Raw genomic sequence first — 18325 nt, 5'->3', positions numbered from 1 at the left:
AGTGAAGTCACGTAAAATGGTAAGTTAACTTACAACTATTCAACATCTCAGCAACTTTATTACCAAGTATTACAGATGATTTTCCTAAATCATTTCATTAAGGTGCAGGAAATTTGCGGCATCGCTCGCATTAGCTTTTAAATATTCTTAATTATAAGTAAAGATATAAATATTCATTCCCCCATTCTACCTATACTTAGGTTCCTATTTTGTTTTTATTTATTAATGTGGCAAGGATAGGTTTGAATTCGATTCCCAGTTTGGACAATTGAGGTATTTATTTGTACACATAGGTACATATTTTTAAGTACTTAAGGCCGACTTATTTTTAAATCGGCAACGTTTCAGCAGTGACAATAGGGATGATGACTGGGTATAAAAAGAAAAAATCTCATTAGTCCCAGTTAGTTAGATAATTGAAAAGTATGAGACACGTATTTTTTCCTTTTTCAGATAAACTAGAATTGACAAAGATTAACTGCTTTAAAGTTTAGGAGAGGGGCCTTGTGGGTAAAATTTATACTCAATCGTGACGTCACGCGTAAGTTTCATTCACTGTAATTGGGTCAATTTATGTTTGCAGGACAAATTAAAACGTATCCATTATTGTACAAAAAACTACAAGACGGACACTGCAAAAAAAATTGTCATCATTCCTATTACTGGTGCGATCAACAATGCTTTTAGCAAACCATTTTAACTTATTTTAATGGCAGTAGGTGAATTTCATGAAATTAATCATGAAATATGTAGCTAAGTCTTTGTTCACTGCACTTTCAGTGCTTCGCTAGCTTAGCTAATTAGAACGTGTATGTAAGCTATAGGGCTGGCTAGGATCAAACGAGTGACAAAGATTTTATAGAAATTGAATTCAAATGTACCACAGATTACGAATGTATGGTGTCCAAAATCCAGAGAAACACAGAAAAACCGACCGAGTTGAAGAGTTTATTCGTTTTTTAGATGTTAGATGGTCGCATTTGTTAAGAGTGTCTGAGTGATTTAAAGTTGTCCTACACTAAACAGGAAGCCTGGCATTACCGTCAGCGTGCCACGTAATTGTGTCCCGGTGGGTCACTCGCTGACACGAACCAACACCAGAATTTGTATAATTAGTAGTGTTGATTTTATTGATCACTCACGCGTATTTATTACGTAGACCAATAACTAGGTTCGGACTCAACCGGAATCCAGCTGCGGCGGAAGGGTTCTTACATCTTTTAAGTATAAAACATCCTTACTATAAAAATACAGCATTGATAAATTTTACTCTACACCAATAAATCGCTTTATGCCAGCGACTTGGCCGCGATGTCGTGTATCTTCACATCGAATATTAGAAAAATTGGTCCTGCCATTTAAGCGTGAAGAGGTAACGAATATACAAACAACTCCTAAACTCTCTTCATAATATTTGTATGTAGTATAACTACTATTTATTCGATAGCTTATCATGATGTATGATCTGTTTGAATGTTTTCGATTTTATTTGAGATTTGAGTATCTCTGAAATGTTAGGTATTTAAAAGTGTGTGTGTGTGTTCACAATTCGACTGCGAATCAAATATAGTGGTTTAACTCCACTATTTAAATCGGGAAGGGGCATTTGATGAAAGGTGCGTAGTCAAATTACTAAAAACATTATTTTAATTATTATAATTATTGACTAATGATTAATTATTATAACAGTTATGTATTACAATAGTTTCTTACACAGTTCATAATCCCAAAGGATTAAAAAACTAGAACAAAAACACCACAAAGCAAATCAGTATAATACTTTAATCTTATAAGGAATTAGCACTTTATGAAGTACAATGTTTTTTTTTATGATCTGTACTGTAATATATAATAAACAGTTTTAAATACACTTAGAAATTAGTCCAATAAGTCGGCTTCATCTGAGAGATCCTGAAACAAAAATATTATATTAATTTTGAGTACAAAACTAACTCTTTGTTTTTAAGCGTTACGAGCGCTCAGGGTATTTGATATTGTACTAATAAGGAGTATCTAAACGAACACAATAGTGCTTTTACTCACTTCCAAAATAGTAATACTTATATTTTAAGAGCTAGTACAAAAACTATCATCAAACAAAACACACTGAGGCAGTGTTTCTTTAAAAATCAGATCCAACACCCAGGTTTTAATTTACATGGACAGTTTTCTTAATCACGCTGTGATTAGTTGACTATCCTAATCAGAGCGTTGTCATGTGGTTTACTAATCGTTGTATTATGCCTCCCAGGAACCGAGGATAAGGCTGAACGAATAGGATGTAATATAATATACGATTGCCAACTAAATCAACGATCTAATACAAAGTTAATTCTAAAAAAGTATGTTTTAATTTTAGCCAACTTCTTAAGAATTAATTTCTTTATCAGTTTTTCGTAGACTGTTGGTATCGAGAACCACACGTTTATCTCGAAATTTATTGTCTCGAGTAACATACCCGCATGTCTAGCTAAACTACACTCCTATAATCAATAGAGGACTATTTAGTCTTGAAAAAGTTTCATTCTGATAATATACTCCTTCTGAAAATTTCGCTTGTGTCTTTGTTGAGTCACCATTTTAAGTTCTTATGTAATTGGTGATTTCAATTTCGACAAGAAATAACTGAAGGTTGTAAAGTCATCTACAGTTTTATTGCCATGCGTGTTGTTGGTTAGATGATACCTCGCTATACCATGGCCTGTGGTAGATACGTTCATGTACAGTCTTTGTATTCGAAGCAAAGCTACGGTCAAACATTTACGTGTGGTTACCAGTTGTGTTCCATCACAGGCTTAAAATCTTCAAACTCAGAGTTTCAACGTCAGACCTACACGAACTAGCTACACACAAACACAGAATACATTCCACAGCAATATATTAAGATTTACAAAGAGCGTTAAAACGCGCTCAAGTATAAAAGACTGGGCGATACAACGTGCACTTATCTGTACTACACAGAGAACATAAAACAGTAGAAAGTGGCATGAGGTGACAACAAGGCAAAAAGGGATAAATAATTATATTATTAGGTATCAAAATAAATCCCTGAAATGGATTTTTATTTTCTCTGGCATTTGGAAAACCAAATCAAAACTGAACCGAATATTTCTTAAAATTTTACGTAATTGTCCGACAACATAAATCCTGACACTGCTTTCTTCTACGACAGAGCATTGCCACTTCCTTACTTTTCTACGTTCCGCGACTACTCAGTACGAAAAACGATTAAAAGACTCTTTAAGCACTATCCAAGAACGACACTGTGACATGTAATTTGAAAGTATTGAAAGTCGCGTTAAGGGTGCGCTATCTTTGTCACAATCAACTGAAATATTGAGATAACGGGTGTATTCAGCAGAATAAATCTATAGCCGCATGCAATTCGATTAAAAAGTCTCATTTATCATCTGAGAGGACACTTCTTCTACATTTTGGATCACGTGACTTTCTTGGTCCACCATCCAGCTGTCCAATCAACTGTTTCCTATAATCAATTCTGATTATATATTGAAAAATCGCCATGTTCATCTCAACTCGATAAACACCGATAAACTCGATAAACTCCGCTGAACACACTCAAAGACCATCAGTTAGCGAAGTGCCGTTTTGGACTAGAGCTATTTGTTCCGACGATGCACAAGTATAGGCTGGTGGTATATAGTTATATCCAACACAGGTATCGGGGCGAGTCGGGGCGACGTACCACGCTGCCGGCCGAGCCGTCCAGCATCAGGTCCTCGATCTCTCGCTCCAGGTCGTCGTCTATCCTGTCCAAGGACTCAGCGAGGATCTTCGAAGACTCCACGATGCCGCTGCTGTCTGCTGGAGCGCTCTCTATTACGCTGCTGTAATAGGTAACGTTAATTAATGATTTAACAGTAAATGTATTTAATAAAAAAATTGCCAAGGTGTAGGGTTTGTGTTATACTGAATGGTGATATATGGAGTAACAGCGGATATTTGGTAATGGGGTCTCGTTATCATCATAAAATAATTAATAACGGAACTTGATATAAAAGTATACGATTATTTAAGTGATTGATGATTGTTACCAATGCAGAGTCATCGTATCCTTACTGGTATTCTCATATAATACCACTACTAGGTGTACCTATTGTACACTTTAAATTATGTTAGCAACTCGTTTGATTTAAAAAAAGGTTTGCAGAGGGTTTTGTGTTATAGGTTGGGTGTAGTTTTACTGTTGCTGTACTAGTTAGCAGTTAAGTTACCCATTATCTGGAAGTGGTACGCGTGGGTGTGTGACGGCGGCGGGCAGCAGGCCGCGCTGCTCCGCCTCCTCCTTCTCCGCGGCGAGGTTCCGCTCCAGGTTGCAGGTGCTCGCGTTCGGCGCCAGCGCGCTCAGCTGGTTAGCACGCTCGTAGCCGATCTCGCGCTGATACCGCTCCAGCTCCAGAGATTGCTGTATTGTAATGAATGTTAGTGTCAAATATGAAATTACGATGTAAATTTAAGTGATTCCTACCATAGTTTGTGCTTTGCCGTAATGGAAGTTCTTTAACAGGACAGGCCTACTGGTTATCGTAAAAATACTGAAGACACTGAAGGCTATAACATCAGAAAACACTGATTCGCCATTGCTTCACGCAAAATTTTGGAACTGGTAATAACCTACAGGTTATACGGGTACAGGTTCCATTAAACGAGAAATGTGACATATTTTGTACTTGAGCACTGTTTTTATTTCTTTTCAAGTACTTAAAAACAACAAAGCTTCTGAAACTGTACTCCAAAATTTATCGGCTGTTATTTGCATTTACACATCTTTGACAGTCGTTACGGCAGTCAGAAGCTAAAGTCTGACAACCAGTCAGATAGAGAGGTATCGTGTTACCCAGGTACCTGGGTTGAAGAGGTGAGATAGGCAGTCGCTCCATGTAAAACACTGGAATCCGACCCCAACATAGTCAGGACAAGGTAGATGATGATGATGACCCCAAAAGTAATCAAATACGTACCGCGAACTCCGGGAAGAGGTTCTCGTACTTCTCGGGGTCGGCGAGCGACTGGCCGAGCTTCTTGTTGGACGCGCTCGTCGCGTCGCGCCACATCTTCACCACCTCCGACATCTTCGATGGAATGTATGCTCTGCAAACGGAAGATATTTAGAAGGTGTGAAGATTGATCAGTACTCACAATCATAAGTATGTTATAAAGGTTGGGAATTACCATCATGGGCACACTTGGCACGATATTACTATACTATTACACACCTTTTTACACCTTTGAACACGCTTGAATCAAATTCTCCTATAAGGAATAAATGTCCAATACAATCAATGCAGTTTTTAAAAAGTTTCGTCGTTTTAAAATCAAGTAAAGTAGCTCGTAATGTCACAAGTTACAAAGCAAACCTCACGAACCTCTGTATCTAATGAAACTTACTGACAGTTTCAGACCTCGTTTTACGACTTTTTTATGACGGTAAATATCGCTGGTAAAGTTCAAGCACGAGTGTGGTTTACAATGTCTTTAAAGAACGTTTTAAGGATAGTTCTTGGTTACCTGGAAAAGAAGGATGCTTCAGCCAGCTTGTCGCGCTTGATGAGCAGGTTGAGGCAAGAGTCGAGGTCGTTCAGCATGTAGTACGCAACGAACGCGATGTTGTCGGACTCGTCCTCCGCAGACATCAGCGCCACGCTCCGTAGCAGGGCTTTGTCACCTGGGAATTAAGAAATATTTGTGAAAAAGGGTTCTCTACGACAAATTTTATGTACTTATTAAAGTATTAGATTATATTGTAAGAAAAATATATCGCTTTCTAGTAGCAATACAACATTGCACATTGCAAGGATGACGAATCCCAGTTAGAGAAGGGCGTGCATATTTTCAGCTCTACCAGCTTACTAGATTATTGTAATCACGAAATTATTTTCTGTTTTGAAGTGATCTTCGCAGTTTAGATAGAGCATAGGCATCTGACTTCTACACCAGACTTTATAATAATAAAGTTTCGATGAATACATGTACTGCACCACTGCAAGGCATAGATATCACTTTCGAGTAGTCTCTTTACGCATTACTGTAGTCCAAGACGATGAAGGTCTACTGTTTTGTGTGTATGTGATAGCTAGATGATGGAGGTCTACTTGATTCCTTATCCCTAGTGTGTAGATACTGACCAGTGCTGGCAGCGAAGAGCAGCAGCGCGCTGTAATCCTTGGCGCTCTGGTAGCACATCTTGGTGAGCTCGGTGTCGGCGGCGGCGGCGGCGGCGGCCCCGAGGCGCGACCAGCGCGCGGCCGCGGACCGCGAGGGCGCGCCCTCAGCCGCCGCCGCGTCCTCCGCCAGCTGCCGCGCGCGCCGCAGCTCGCCCAGCGACAGCGCCAGCTCGAACTGGTGCTCCGGCTCCGTCGATACAGCGAGGGCTTGCTGCTTGAAGCCCTGGTGAAAGATACATTTCGTTAGATTCAAGTTATGGGTGGGTATGGGGATGTTTGGATCTACTGTAACTAGATCGGGTTAATAAAAATAGGGAATGAGGTGGGTGTACAACATGAAAACAGCCGTCGAATGATGGGTGTAGCTCCTCAAGGCAATTGAGTCTTGATGATATTACAGGCATTTTAAGAACATACAAATCTAACATTGTATGGTTGAAGTGAAAAAAAAAGAAAAGCATGTAAGAATTTTACCTAAATTGTAATCATCCTCATATTGAAGAACTACAATCAATCCTAGGTACGAAGCTGTCAGTAAAACCATCATATTAAGCATTTTTCAACTAAAAAAATAAATAAGGATAAAGCAACAGTGTTGACGTGTCGCGCTGGAGAACAAGCCTATGTCCAGCAGTGGACAGCTATAAGTTAAGATGATGAAGTAACAGTGTTCATACTTGTTTCTCTAAGAAGTGCGCGACCCTGGTGCGGTGTTCGTGAGGTATGGTGGGCAGCACGCGGTCGGCGGTCTCGAAGTCGCCGCGCATCACCGCCGTCTGGTACTCCAGCACCGACAGCAGCAGCGAGTACGACACTATGTTCAGCTCCTTGTCGTTCAGGTACAGTCTGCACAGAACATAATACCAATCAAATTCAATAATCTTTTAACATGGATGATGACATTTTTATTTCCAGCGTCCGTCATGTAGTTTATTGTCCCGCAAACATAAATTGACCATTTTCCAGTGAATGATACTTACGCGTGACGTCACGATGTTAATCTTTGTCAAATTTCTACTTTCTTTACTTTCATGCATTTTGTCGGGAAATTTGTCTAAAAATTCTAGTGGCGCTATAAATGTTCCTCCTAGGAAGAAAGAAGGCCAGGAACTTCATATTTTTGCGGAAGCCATCGTCAAAGTACGGCAGCTGCGGCAAACATCGATATAGTGAAACCATATCGACCTTCAGCGCATACAACGTAAAGACGCAGAGAGCCAAGTTCTTGCCACTTAACAGCGTTGATATTGTAAGACAAGCCAGAGACTTGTGTGTTCGAAGTTTGTGAAAGCCCCCGCGACACAAGGATTCAATTGATAGTGAGGGAGTAGTTTAAAAAAAATGCATCAGAAGAGAAATTGTAGGAGCAGCGTTAAACTGCTTATTAGTAGTAATAACCTACACTTTAATCACAGAGTTTTATGCTTAGAAGTAAGTATAATTATAGCAGTTCAAAAACACATAGTGGGACCACTGCTTTATGGTTTCTCCACAAATTGAGAACAATTGTGAACTGATAACACCTTTGCTCACTGCCGGTTGTCGATTTCACTTTTATATATTTCTTAGTTTGTGAGCGTTTTCTTAGCATAATTTATGACTTTCTAATTACCTGTTCTCCTTGGCGACATATCCGAGAATGTACATGGTGTGGTCGAGGTGAGATATCGTTACGATCTCGCCGCCGACGTAGTAGTTTATTCTGTTCACCGAATTTGTGTATATGAAGCAGTCGCCGACCCATAGCCCGGTCTTCACCACTTCCGTTACTGCGCCGACAACCTGTGTGAACAGAGAAATTATTATTTAAGATCTTAGAATAAATAGACTTCATTAAAAGCTATAGAACAGAGAGAGAATATAGCAGAATTCCATGAAAAAGAAACCATATCGTTAAAGTCTTTCGTAAAAGGGCATGATGAGAATATTCGACTTTTGTGAAGCAGAAAACGTCAAGAGCTCATAATTAAGAACCCCTGCAGACTGCCGAACTGTTCAATCATTTCCATTAAACTCTGGTGATAACAAAGAATAAAAATTTAGTTCATATAGAATCAAAAAAGCATTTCTTATTCTCCACTGTAACAATACAAACAAGCATGCAAAAATAAACTTTCAATTAGTTAGCAAACATGTAAAAATATATTTTAATTTAATTATAAGTAAGAAAATAGTTAAACATATATCCATAAGTGACACATAAGGGCGATAGATAAGGGGTTCCGCAATGATTCTCAGTTTATCGTCCGTTATCAGCGCTGTCACCGCGTACGACATTACTTTTATATTATTTTGACACGACCGACACCGATGGGCCGCTCGATAACATGCTATTGCAGGAATTGTGACTATTCTAATTGTATTAATTTTATGATACCATCTATGGAGTTTTAACTAAATACTTTATACATATGTGTAAATAATTGTGTAAGTAATTTAGTTGCATATCATATTTCTATCCGGATATTTTAGCTATGTTTGTTAGACTGAACGACGATAAGTATGTTTTATAAAAACTGGTCAGAATTAAATAATATACTACTGATTTTTTTTATTAAAATTTAACATCAAACATAATATTAAATGATTCCATGTAAAATTAAGTTCTAATTCATTTGTTTTATATCCCCGTAGTTTTATTTGTATTTTATGCGTTTGTATTAAAAGATACAAGGAGTTTGTTTACCTTTTTAAGTGCCGAATGGAGTATAATTAGAAAAGGAAAGTTTCAATTACTTTATTTTTATACAAAATCAATACAAAAACCTTGAGTTTGAAAGGATGGAGTTCGTGGGTGAATGAAATGATCGAATATTAGACACTATCCTCGAATATCAGACACTGGGTCTAAGTACATAGCTCAATGGCCCTATCGATATTATTATTTATTTGGTTCAGACAGAACCATATCCAACTTTGGTAAACAATTTGTTTAAAAACTAAGTAAGTAAGTAATATTCCCACTCCGAGTGCCTGGAGTCATGGCGCGAAGCAATCATTTGTTAAGTGCTTTAAGTGCTACCGCACAGCCTTTGTTCTTAGCGTTAGAAAGCTCAATAAACAACAAAACGCCTAACAAAAAATGATGCAACATGAACTGTTCAATATTTGGTAAGAAAATTCAGTCAGTAATTAATGAATCTTATCATAACCACAATTTTATGCTTATACTATTGCACTAAAATGAACTTTTATGAATGTTTTATATAATTTAAATAGGTTGACGTGTAAATGAACTCCACGGTACAAATGCTCTACAGAAGGCTAAGTCTTACCTCAAAGGCGTCTTCGATACCGTCCTCGGTGATATTGGTGTTAGTTTCTCGCGCTCGCGTCACGACAGCTGCATTGTACTTCAGTACGTAGTAGGAGTCGTCTGTCGCCAGGCACACGAGGTTGCCGCTCTCCGACCAGTACACGTGGCGGGGCTGAATCTCAATACTGTGGAGAACGAGCAAATGTTACTTGTGGACCGGTGGACACTGGCACTAAGGAAAGTACTGACAGAAATATGCCTGATGCAGCGATAGATTCTTAAAAAAAATTAAGACCGTCTTTAAACTTAACGTATAGTCAGCCACCGTTTAAGGTGTAGTATAAATAACAAATCTACTATATTTTTGGGCAGCGTTTACGCCTGGGCAAGCCTACGCTTATCGTATTGTTTTTATATGTATATGTTTATGGCAATACAGTAAAATGGCTGACTATGGTTTCAATTTAATTGCGGACTTATTTATATTATATCGAGAAAAATAAATGAAGTATGAAAATATTGCTATGCAGTAAAAATCGCACGTCGTTTGCGTATATCGCTGGCTATACTTCGCAATAGCGCCATGCTTCTTAGTATGCAACAATGGCATGTAAGCAATGCATCAACAACGTCTTCGTCTGAATCGTGTAATAACAATAGCAATAGCAAGTAAGTTTGTAAAGCTTAGCTAAAATACATTTGCTTTTGCATGCATAGTGACGCAATAATTTATTTTATTTGGACGAGACTACTTTACACATTCACAACAGTAAAGCTACACTGTAGAATATTTGAAAGCCATATTTATGACAAACGATTCAGTACAATTTTATTATCTCTCATAGTAAAAATACTATTTCCATGCATTTGTATTCGTAAGTGTTACCTTATTCGCACATTGTGTTGCATTAACTGGTGGCCTTGACGAATTATAAACCAATAAACATTCGCAGAAGCTAGAGCATGTACAATTATGTACCGAGTGTTATTCGCTATGCTCGTTCTATCGTTATAGTTGATATCAAATAATCGATTATTTTTTTAAGTTCAACAAGCCGCGTAATGAATATAAATACAATATATTGGAATATTTAAAAGCCAAGATTTAAACCAGCGTTGTTTGACAAGTTTTAATACTTTTGTTAATACAAAACCATCATAAAGTAAACTGCAAATTTCGAGACAAGAAAAAAAGAAAAATTATGTTTTTCGTTACAATATAAAGAGCGGTACTACGATATTGTAGCAGTTGGTAGGTGTACTTAAATAAAAGTACGGTGATACAGTCGATGTACTCTTCGATGATGATAACTGCGAAAGTGTACTATGAATTGTGGTTTTACCATTAAGAAGCGCACAGCGGTTACACATATTACAAATCAATAATACAATAATCGCACAGCTTAAAGTTACAAGTGATGGCATGATAATCGAAAGCTCAGCTTAATTTATAATAAAAAAGTTAGTAACGAACACTGTCGAACTTTCATTTAAAACTCAACAGGGGGATGTAGAAATTCTAACAACAAATTATATTATCAATCTGTGGGTTGACAGGCTTCACTTATTATATGGGACCAAAAACAGACTACATGAATAAAAGGTAGGCTTTCAGAGTTTCGTTTGAACACCCTAATATCTGTAACTTGACGTTAGATAACTATAACCATACCTAGAAGAGCAATAACGCACAGCAGATATCTTAAATTCTAATTCAGTTAGCTTACACAAGACTATATTCAATATACATACACTCATGTACTCGCTAGCATATTTAAAGTATTGTTCAGTTGCTTACCGTCTAATGAGTTCCAAATTCTCCCAGTCGTAGAACGAGAACGCCATCCCACTGATGGACTTAACTCCCAGCATGTAGCCGCCATAAATTCCTGTCATATAAACTATATAAGCCGTCTTCTCGGTAATAGTGTTATGGGAAGATCAATTTAGTACTATTTATAATCTACATCAAAATTTCTATTTTTTCTCAAAATCTTTAGGTTTCTGAAAGGAGCATCCAATGATCCAATCTATTATCAAATACCACATCTTTGATTGGTTGAGTAAAAGCATATCAACACATGACATGATATTTTTTCAGGTAATTTACTCGAGCGTTACTTAGCTTTTCAGTAACCCAAATGATTATATTGACCAACAGTCTTTTCGACTACAAGACTTAAGGTCAGTCTAGTTCTACTTCATCAAAACTACAATCAAGTTTACACATATACCTTAAGCCTGTGCTGCTATGATTCACAAAAATACAAAGAACATATCGGAAGTAATAATTCAGTTTCAAGAACAAACAGAGGTTCTGGGACTCATAGTTATAACAGCTTCAATTGAATTTATATTATTTGATACAACAGTGCTATCCTAACAAAAATATACTTTTAGTAGTAGAGACTTTTTACTCATACACCTATAATAATCTTTTGATGAATATTTTTGACAATCTAAAGGCTTCCGAGAATGGAATTTATTCCTTAAGGTCAAAGGTTCTCAATGAAGTATGGAGTATTGAAGGAAAATTTTTGGGATTGAACCAATATAAGATTGACCGGCCCGGGTAATCTTTGATTGTGGCTGTAGTTAGTTTATTTATAAGTTTCTACTTCGTATATCTTACCTTCAGCTCCATACTCGGGCTTGAAGCTCTTTCTTTCTTTGAAGTTCTTGAAGACTTTGATGGTGCTGGAGTTCTCGAGGGTCGCGTACTCAGAGCTGTCGAAGGCCCAGACGAACTCCTGCGCGGTGCCGAAAGCCTTGTTCCGGAGCGCCATGGCCGTGTAGATGATGTACTCGCCGTCGCCGCAGACCACCACAAAGCGACCGTTCGGGTTGTGGGCAATCGTCTGAGGGTAGATCTCGCAAGAACCCATGTCTTTGGCAACGACTGGGACGCGCTCGCCATCTTTTATTTCTGTGCCTGGAAAGGAGTAACCATTGACATTTAGCAACTTACGTTCTTACGGAATAAATACACTAATCTTTTGGAATGGCACTAAAAAAAGTGAGTGACGTCAGCAAGAAGAGAAATGAAACCATACATACGTTACGGTATCATATTACAATGTTCTGTAAAATATTAATTCTATGACAATGTTGGAAGTTTTGACGCAAAGAACTTAACATTGACTTCACTAGACCAAATATCATTTGAAAAGGTACCTAAAAAGTAAGTTACCTTCTGGCAGTGCCTTCAAGTTGACTTGCTGCATCTCGGAGTGCTTCGCCCAGATGATCTTGCCTCCATTGACGTCCATAGATATAGCGGGCTCCTCGCGACCGACCTTGATCATGATTGTTCCCTCGTCGTAACTAAACAATTAAAAAAATACTTATGCATTATCTCGTTGTTGAAATTACCAAGACTCTTACTTATGAAATGACTAAAATTATATTAGTTAATTTATGTTGACTGCACTGCATAAAGCATTGATCAAAATATATCCTTTACAACACTAGCTCATAGGCACTGAGTGTACTACTGCAAACCTTTGCAACTGATTGAGTTATAATCGTACCAGCCTGTTAATGTGTTAGTATTCGGCAACATCTTCTTGTCATGTAGACATTGGGCATGGATGGTTAAACAGTGTTGTTAACAACTTACCCGATGGCAACATTGTTGGAGCCATGCATGGAAGAAATAGTCCAGACTCGTTCGAAACCGTAGTTTAGGGAAGACTCGAGGCGGTACGTGCCGGCATGCCATATCCTGATGGTGCCGTCCTCGGAACCGGTCAGCAGGATCGGCAGCTCCGGGTGGAAGGACACCGCCGACACGTTCTGTGTGTGACCTGCATGGGGAACGGGTAAGTACGGACTTGACGTTTACGTTTGAGTTCAGGACTAAATAAATGATCTATCGATGATGATGAGTTATCGTGCAGGATTCCTTGCTCTAAACTTTAATATAAGTGAGTAAGGTGAATGTTTCGTGAGATAAAATGCATTTACAACGAGTGAGCTTTTAATTAAAAACTAAATTTATTAAATAAAAACATTGTAGCATTTCTGACAAAAAAAATCTCTATTAGATTACTACTCACTTTCCAGTGTCTGAACACATGTTTTGTTCTGGTAGTCCCATATTTTGACGAGGCGGTCGTCTGCGCCACTAATGAGATAGGGTTTGTCTCCACCGTGGTAGTAGTCCACGCAGTTCACGCCCTTTTCGTGACCTTCTAGTGTGAAATTGGAGATTGAGGAGCCGAGCTGCCAAACCTTGATGCACACAAAACAATAGAATGTAGTAAACTGCTCTCGAGTTCTCCGGATAGTCAAGAAACGTGGACTTCGACAAGCTTAGAAAAAAACCGCCATAACAACTAACATTGGTAATAGCTGTCATCAAGCATGAAACTTGGAAAGATTTTAGATTAGAAGATTTCATGTGATTGCACTTCAAAAGCAGGGATGGAAAGTATCCGATATGACTTAACGATTTTTGTGTTTCATGTTTAATATAATCTGCTTCAAACCCTGTTGCAATTAAGGGCTTTTCAACAATTTAAAATACTTTCGCCGCTAGTACACTGAAAACATCTTGCATTAGACATAAAGTGTGAATGTTGCTTTGATGCATCAAAACAGTTGCCACACCTAATTGTCTATCTAATTTCTTAGCAACTTCAAGTCACTCAAGTTTAAGTGGCTAAAGAGACTATCCTCGGATGTGATGATTTACTTACTTTGACGGTGGTATCGAGACTGGCGCTGGCGAATGTGTTGTTGTCTTTAGGGTTGATTACGATCTGCATGACGTAGTGTGTGTGACCCTCGAACACTTGCTGGCACGCCCAGTTGCGCTCCCAGTTCCATAGCTTTATCAGCAGGTCATCTGAGATAAAGGATTGTTAGCTTTTCATGCATGTATTTGAAACAAAACTGTTTTGTCAAGAGATTGAACATGCTGGTTTATATATAATCCTATTATTCCTACCTACATGTTACATGACATGACTACATGACTTGCAACCGCAGGTAATGACAGCACTTAACATGAAATGTGACAAGCAATTTATTTATTTGGAGCTGATCTGCAGAAACTCGAGGCAAGGTAACCTAATAAGTGTGATAAAGGGTCTAAAAGCTCCATTTATCAAGCTACACTTTTTAGAAGCAGCATGAACTCACCACTGCTTGTGAGAATGTATGGCTGTGTCGGGTGTATCGCGATACACCTCACGTAGTCCGAGTGCGCCTCGAACGCGTGCACTCGCTCCAGCGTGTTGTAGTTGAACACGCGGATCTGCATGTCATCTGACCCCGTGATCACCCAGTTCTTCCGGGGAACGAACTTCGCAGCACGCACCGGCAGGTCGCATACCTTCGAGAATTCAAACACACAATATTTATTCAATAGGAAATGTGTGGAAAATCTAAGAATGTAATCTCAAGAGTCTACCTGTACCAAATATACATATTATGAGAAATATTGAGAAATGTTGAGATTGGCACATTTGGCACTGATTGACTTGGCATTTATTGAATTAATTGGTTATTTCAATACAATGATTACAAAACCTTTTATTATTTATTGGCCCTAGAGAGCCCAATCTACCAAATGTATGACTGGTAAATATCCTGTGTTTTAAGACAAAGAGAAAGAGACTTATTTTGTTTGTTAACAACATTGTTTTTGTGTTTCAACAGGTGTTTGTAATTGATTATAATCATTTTGTTAACATGTCTAAGTAGCAGAAAGATTTGATATGAAATTACTAGACCAAATAAATAGTTTACAGTGATCTTGGTGATTTTCTAATTTATGCCAGGCTCATTTGTTAGACTGTATGACAAGTTATGTAAGCAAACATTTTTACTAAGATATTAAGAAAACAGCATTAACATTGATTGTTAAACCTGAAAATAGAAAAAAGTTCAAATTGGTCACACTTGTCAGTTTCATGCTTAGCCTTGTACAAACCATTTACCTATTGGCTTTAAGGTCTCTTATAAACATTTTATGACCAAGACTCGTCTTGACCTATTTTAAGTTAATATTTCAGAACCCAACATTCTCTTTGCCCTCAGAAACAATGCTCCCTCATCAGACTAAGAGGTTCAATTCATCTTTAAACAGGTTCAAGGGGAATGCCCGACAGAAGCTCATACAAGGTCTCTAAAACCCACAGCTCGCCAAGGCTTAACTTCAATGATGCCATTTGATCAAGACGCTTGCCAGTTTCATTACAAATTATAACACCAGGTTTACTAAACACAGATATATATAAAAAAATATTTTTACTGTCATTTTTTCTGTTATTTTACATGGATTACTGCAAGTTAGCAGGAACTCTATCTCCTTTTAGATATAGTACTACATATTCTAATTATTACTATCTTATCATGCTTCATCTGATTTAATCTACTTTATATTATAAATATTAATTACAAACACTAACAATTGCTTCATTTGAGTCATATTCAGTATGGATGTCTTAACTATGACCTATTTAATTATTTCACTGATGTGAAGATGATGTATGAAGCAGGCAACTTGTGACTTTGTTTGCTGACATTGCCAGCACTGGCTTTGTGTAATGTATACAAATCAAATAATAATATTCAAAGGTATTTTGCTTCATAGTGTAACTTGTATGGTTTCAGAATAACTAAAATCTGCTTCAATTATAAAGGATATAACAACATGCTGTTCATTATATCAGTGGTGAGAGAAAGAGATGAAAGATTCCAACTAAGCAAGATTATGAAATATGCTTGGTTTAGAAAACCTTTAGTTCTAATAAGAAAAAATACACAATTCACTAATTGATACTATACATATTAAAGTAAATAAAAGTGGAAAATGTCTAACAGAACATGCAAGATATTATGAAGAGATCTTGGAGTATCATTTGTGAATGAGGCATCAAACAATCAACAAATGTTCAGAATGTTACTTTGGAAGTTATCAAAAACCTACAAGTAGAATATACTTGATACAAATATTTACCTCGAATCGTTTGATCTGTGAGTGTGTGTCGTAGTTCCATATGTTCACGTCACCATTGTACAGGGAGCACAGGAGCCATGGCTCGGTCGGGTGCTGGTCCACGCACTTGACGCGGTCCGACCTCGCTGTCAACTTCCTCTTGATATCCAGGCGCAACGGCTTTAGGAACATAACAACGGTACACGTTAGCGATCCCTTATTAAACACAACAAACACCTATTTCACGCGAATTACATCAACTGGAAGCCGACATTATACGATTGATGACACACTGCCGACAAATATACAACTACGTGGCGTAAATTTTATTGGTACTAAGTATCAAGCCGAATCACTCGCTTAAGTATATTATGGTGAATTCAAAGTTATTCTTACCATTTTTAATAGTTAAAACATGAAAAATTATCATACAGGAACAGGGGAACTGTGGAAGTTTGACAGGGTGGGTGGACGTGTCACTATTTTTTTTTTCGTATACTTACGGACATTCGGATACGCGTACGTGATAGATTACCATCGAGAAATACCGGTCTTTAAAATTTTACGGTTTTCGACAAAAGGAAAAAAATATTGTTTTTAGCAGTTTAAGCATATAGCCTCCTTTTTAAGAAAGCAGAATATTATTTAGCTAGTTTCTGACGTTTCTGAACTTTGAAAAAGTAATATAAGAACCTCTTTCGTGAACATTTCGCAGTTGTAGCACCAATTCTGATTAGGTAAGAGTAGCAGTAAAGGAACTGAGAGCTATTTAGAAATTATTACGATGGCATTATACTCATTCTTATTCAAGAAATTTATTTTAAAAACAGTAGGCCCGTAAATTGTTGATTTAAAAAATATAAGGCCGACCAACTAATCAGTTTTAATATAGCTTCAGTATTCTCATATTCCTACGATAAAGTGGGATCAAATAATAAAAAAGACATATTGCAGTTATATAGTGTAATTTTCCACAAGTTTTTTTGAACATTACCGAGATGCTATTAATAATTAATATAGTAGTAGCAGAATAGAATAACAATAGCTTCAGCAAACTCTTATTAAATGTGCCTGACAATTGCCAGTTCCAGGTGGAAACTATTATTTAGAAATATATTATAGTTTCCTCCTGGAGCAGGCCACCATTTCCATATGAGAAGACCAAAACAGCAAGAATAGCAGAAATGAATTCTGGATCCTTAGCTCTTTCAGATGAGAGATCTTTGCAAGCAATACGAGATACAAACAAATAGAATGAGTGTGTTAACTCATCCACCTTTTTTAAGAAAACAAGAGCAGATTTATCTTTCCCATCCTTCAGAGCAGGCTGAGCTTATAAGATCCCACGTGCTGACATCAAGTGGAATGCTGAATGTATAAGTTGAATGCAGCCTTGTGTGTAATGAAATAGAAATTGCACCCGAGAGAGCTAAGGTGACGACAACCTAGAGATATTCTGTAGATAGATTTGGTGCAGGAGATTCTACAGACCTCTTGAATGAAATTAAAATAGAAGTCGAATAATAGGGATCGAATTTATAAGATAAGAGTGTTACTTTACTTTGATACTGTTGAGTCTAATTAGAAAAATATTTCTGGCCCAGTACTGTGGCCAAACACTGTAGATAGCTGATGCGAGGAAAAAAATGGAATCATTCCAAACCGAAAAAGGAAAAAAACAAAATTCCTCAATATATACTTAAACCCGCGAACCCATTTTTCTGAAGAAAAAATTGTTACAGCCGTGATTAAAGATGTTTAGTACCGGTGGAAACTGGCACTCCCAGGAACATGTTCTCTTACGTGAGGAAGACAAAAAGTCAAACTATTAGGTACTCCTTAATTTAAATAAATTTAGACACTAAGACAATGCTTCAGCCCTCAAAATATCAAGCCTTCTGGATGCAGCAAAACCGCAGGTTCCCCAACATAAAACAC

General features: G+C 37.5%; 1 protein-coding gene across 2 annotated transcripts; it reads right to left on the bottom strand.

The window, feature by feature from the left end:
• Positions 1-1763: 1763 nt before the first annotated feature.
• LOC113504086 (coatomer subunit beta') lies at positions 1764-16893 on the bottom strand. 2 transcript variants are annotated; one of them, XM_026886186.1, is made up of 18 exons: positions 16784-16893; positions 16409-16567; positions 14587-14779; positions 14142-14290; positions 13500-13674; positions 13061-13247; positions 12632-12765; positions 12074-12373; positions 11240-11342; positions 9461-9626; positions 7798-7967; positions 6863-7031; positions 6147-6408; positions 5530-5686; positions 4983-5112; positions 4236-4426; positions 3707-3848; positions 1764-1911 (listed from the first exon to the last, which is right to left on the bottom strand). In XM_026886186.1, exons 1-18 carry the CDS (start codon positions 16784-16786, stop codon positions 1879-1881), a joined length of 2823 nt encoding a protein of 940 aa, XP_026741987.1. In that variant the 5' UTR covers positions 16787-16893; the 3' UTR covers positions 1764-1878. The 2 variants fall into 2 exon arrangements, with proteins under 2 accessions (XP_026741987.1, XP_026741988.1); XM_026886187.1 differs by lacking the exon at positions 16784-16893 and having other exon boundaries at positions 11240-11330; positions 16409-16594.
• Between the last annotated feature and the right edge of the window lie 1432 nt (positions 16894-18325).

Source organism: Trichoplusia ni, chromosome 21 (genome assembly GCF_003590095.1).
Source record: "Trichoplusia ni isolate ovarian cell line Hi5 chromosome 21, tn1, whole genome shotgun sequence".
Taxonomy (NCBI): domain Eukaryota; kingdom Metazoa; phylum Arthropoda; class Insecta; order Lepidoptera; family Noctuidae; genus Trichoplusia; species Trichoplusia ni.
This window is presented reverse-complemented; position numbering and strand designations above follow the sequence as displayed.

What these genes read in the sequence shown, in the direction of transcription:
- LOC113504086 (XM_026886186.1), bottom strand. An exon ending in GCTCTTCGCTGCCAGCACTG is followed by an intron (nt 5,687 to 6,146) that starts GTCAGTATCTAC and finishes CTTAATTCCCAG; the next exon opens with GTGACAAAGCCCTGCTACGG. An exon ending in ACCTCTTCCCGGAGTTCGCG is followed by an intron (nt 4,427 to 4,982) that starts GTACGTATTTGA and finishes ATTACAATACAG; the next exon opens with CAATCTCTGGAGCTGGAGCG.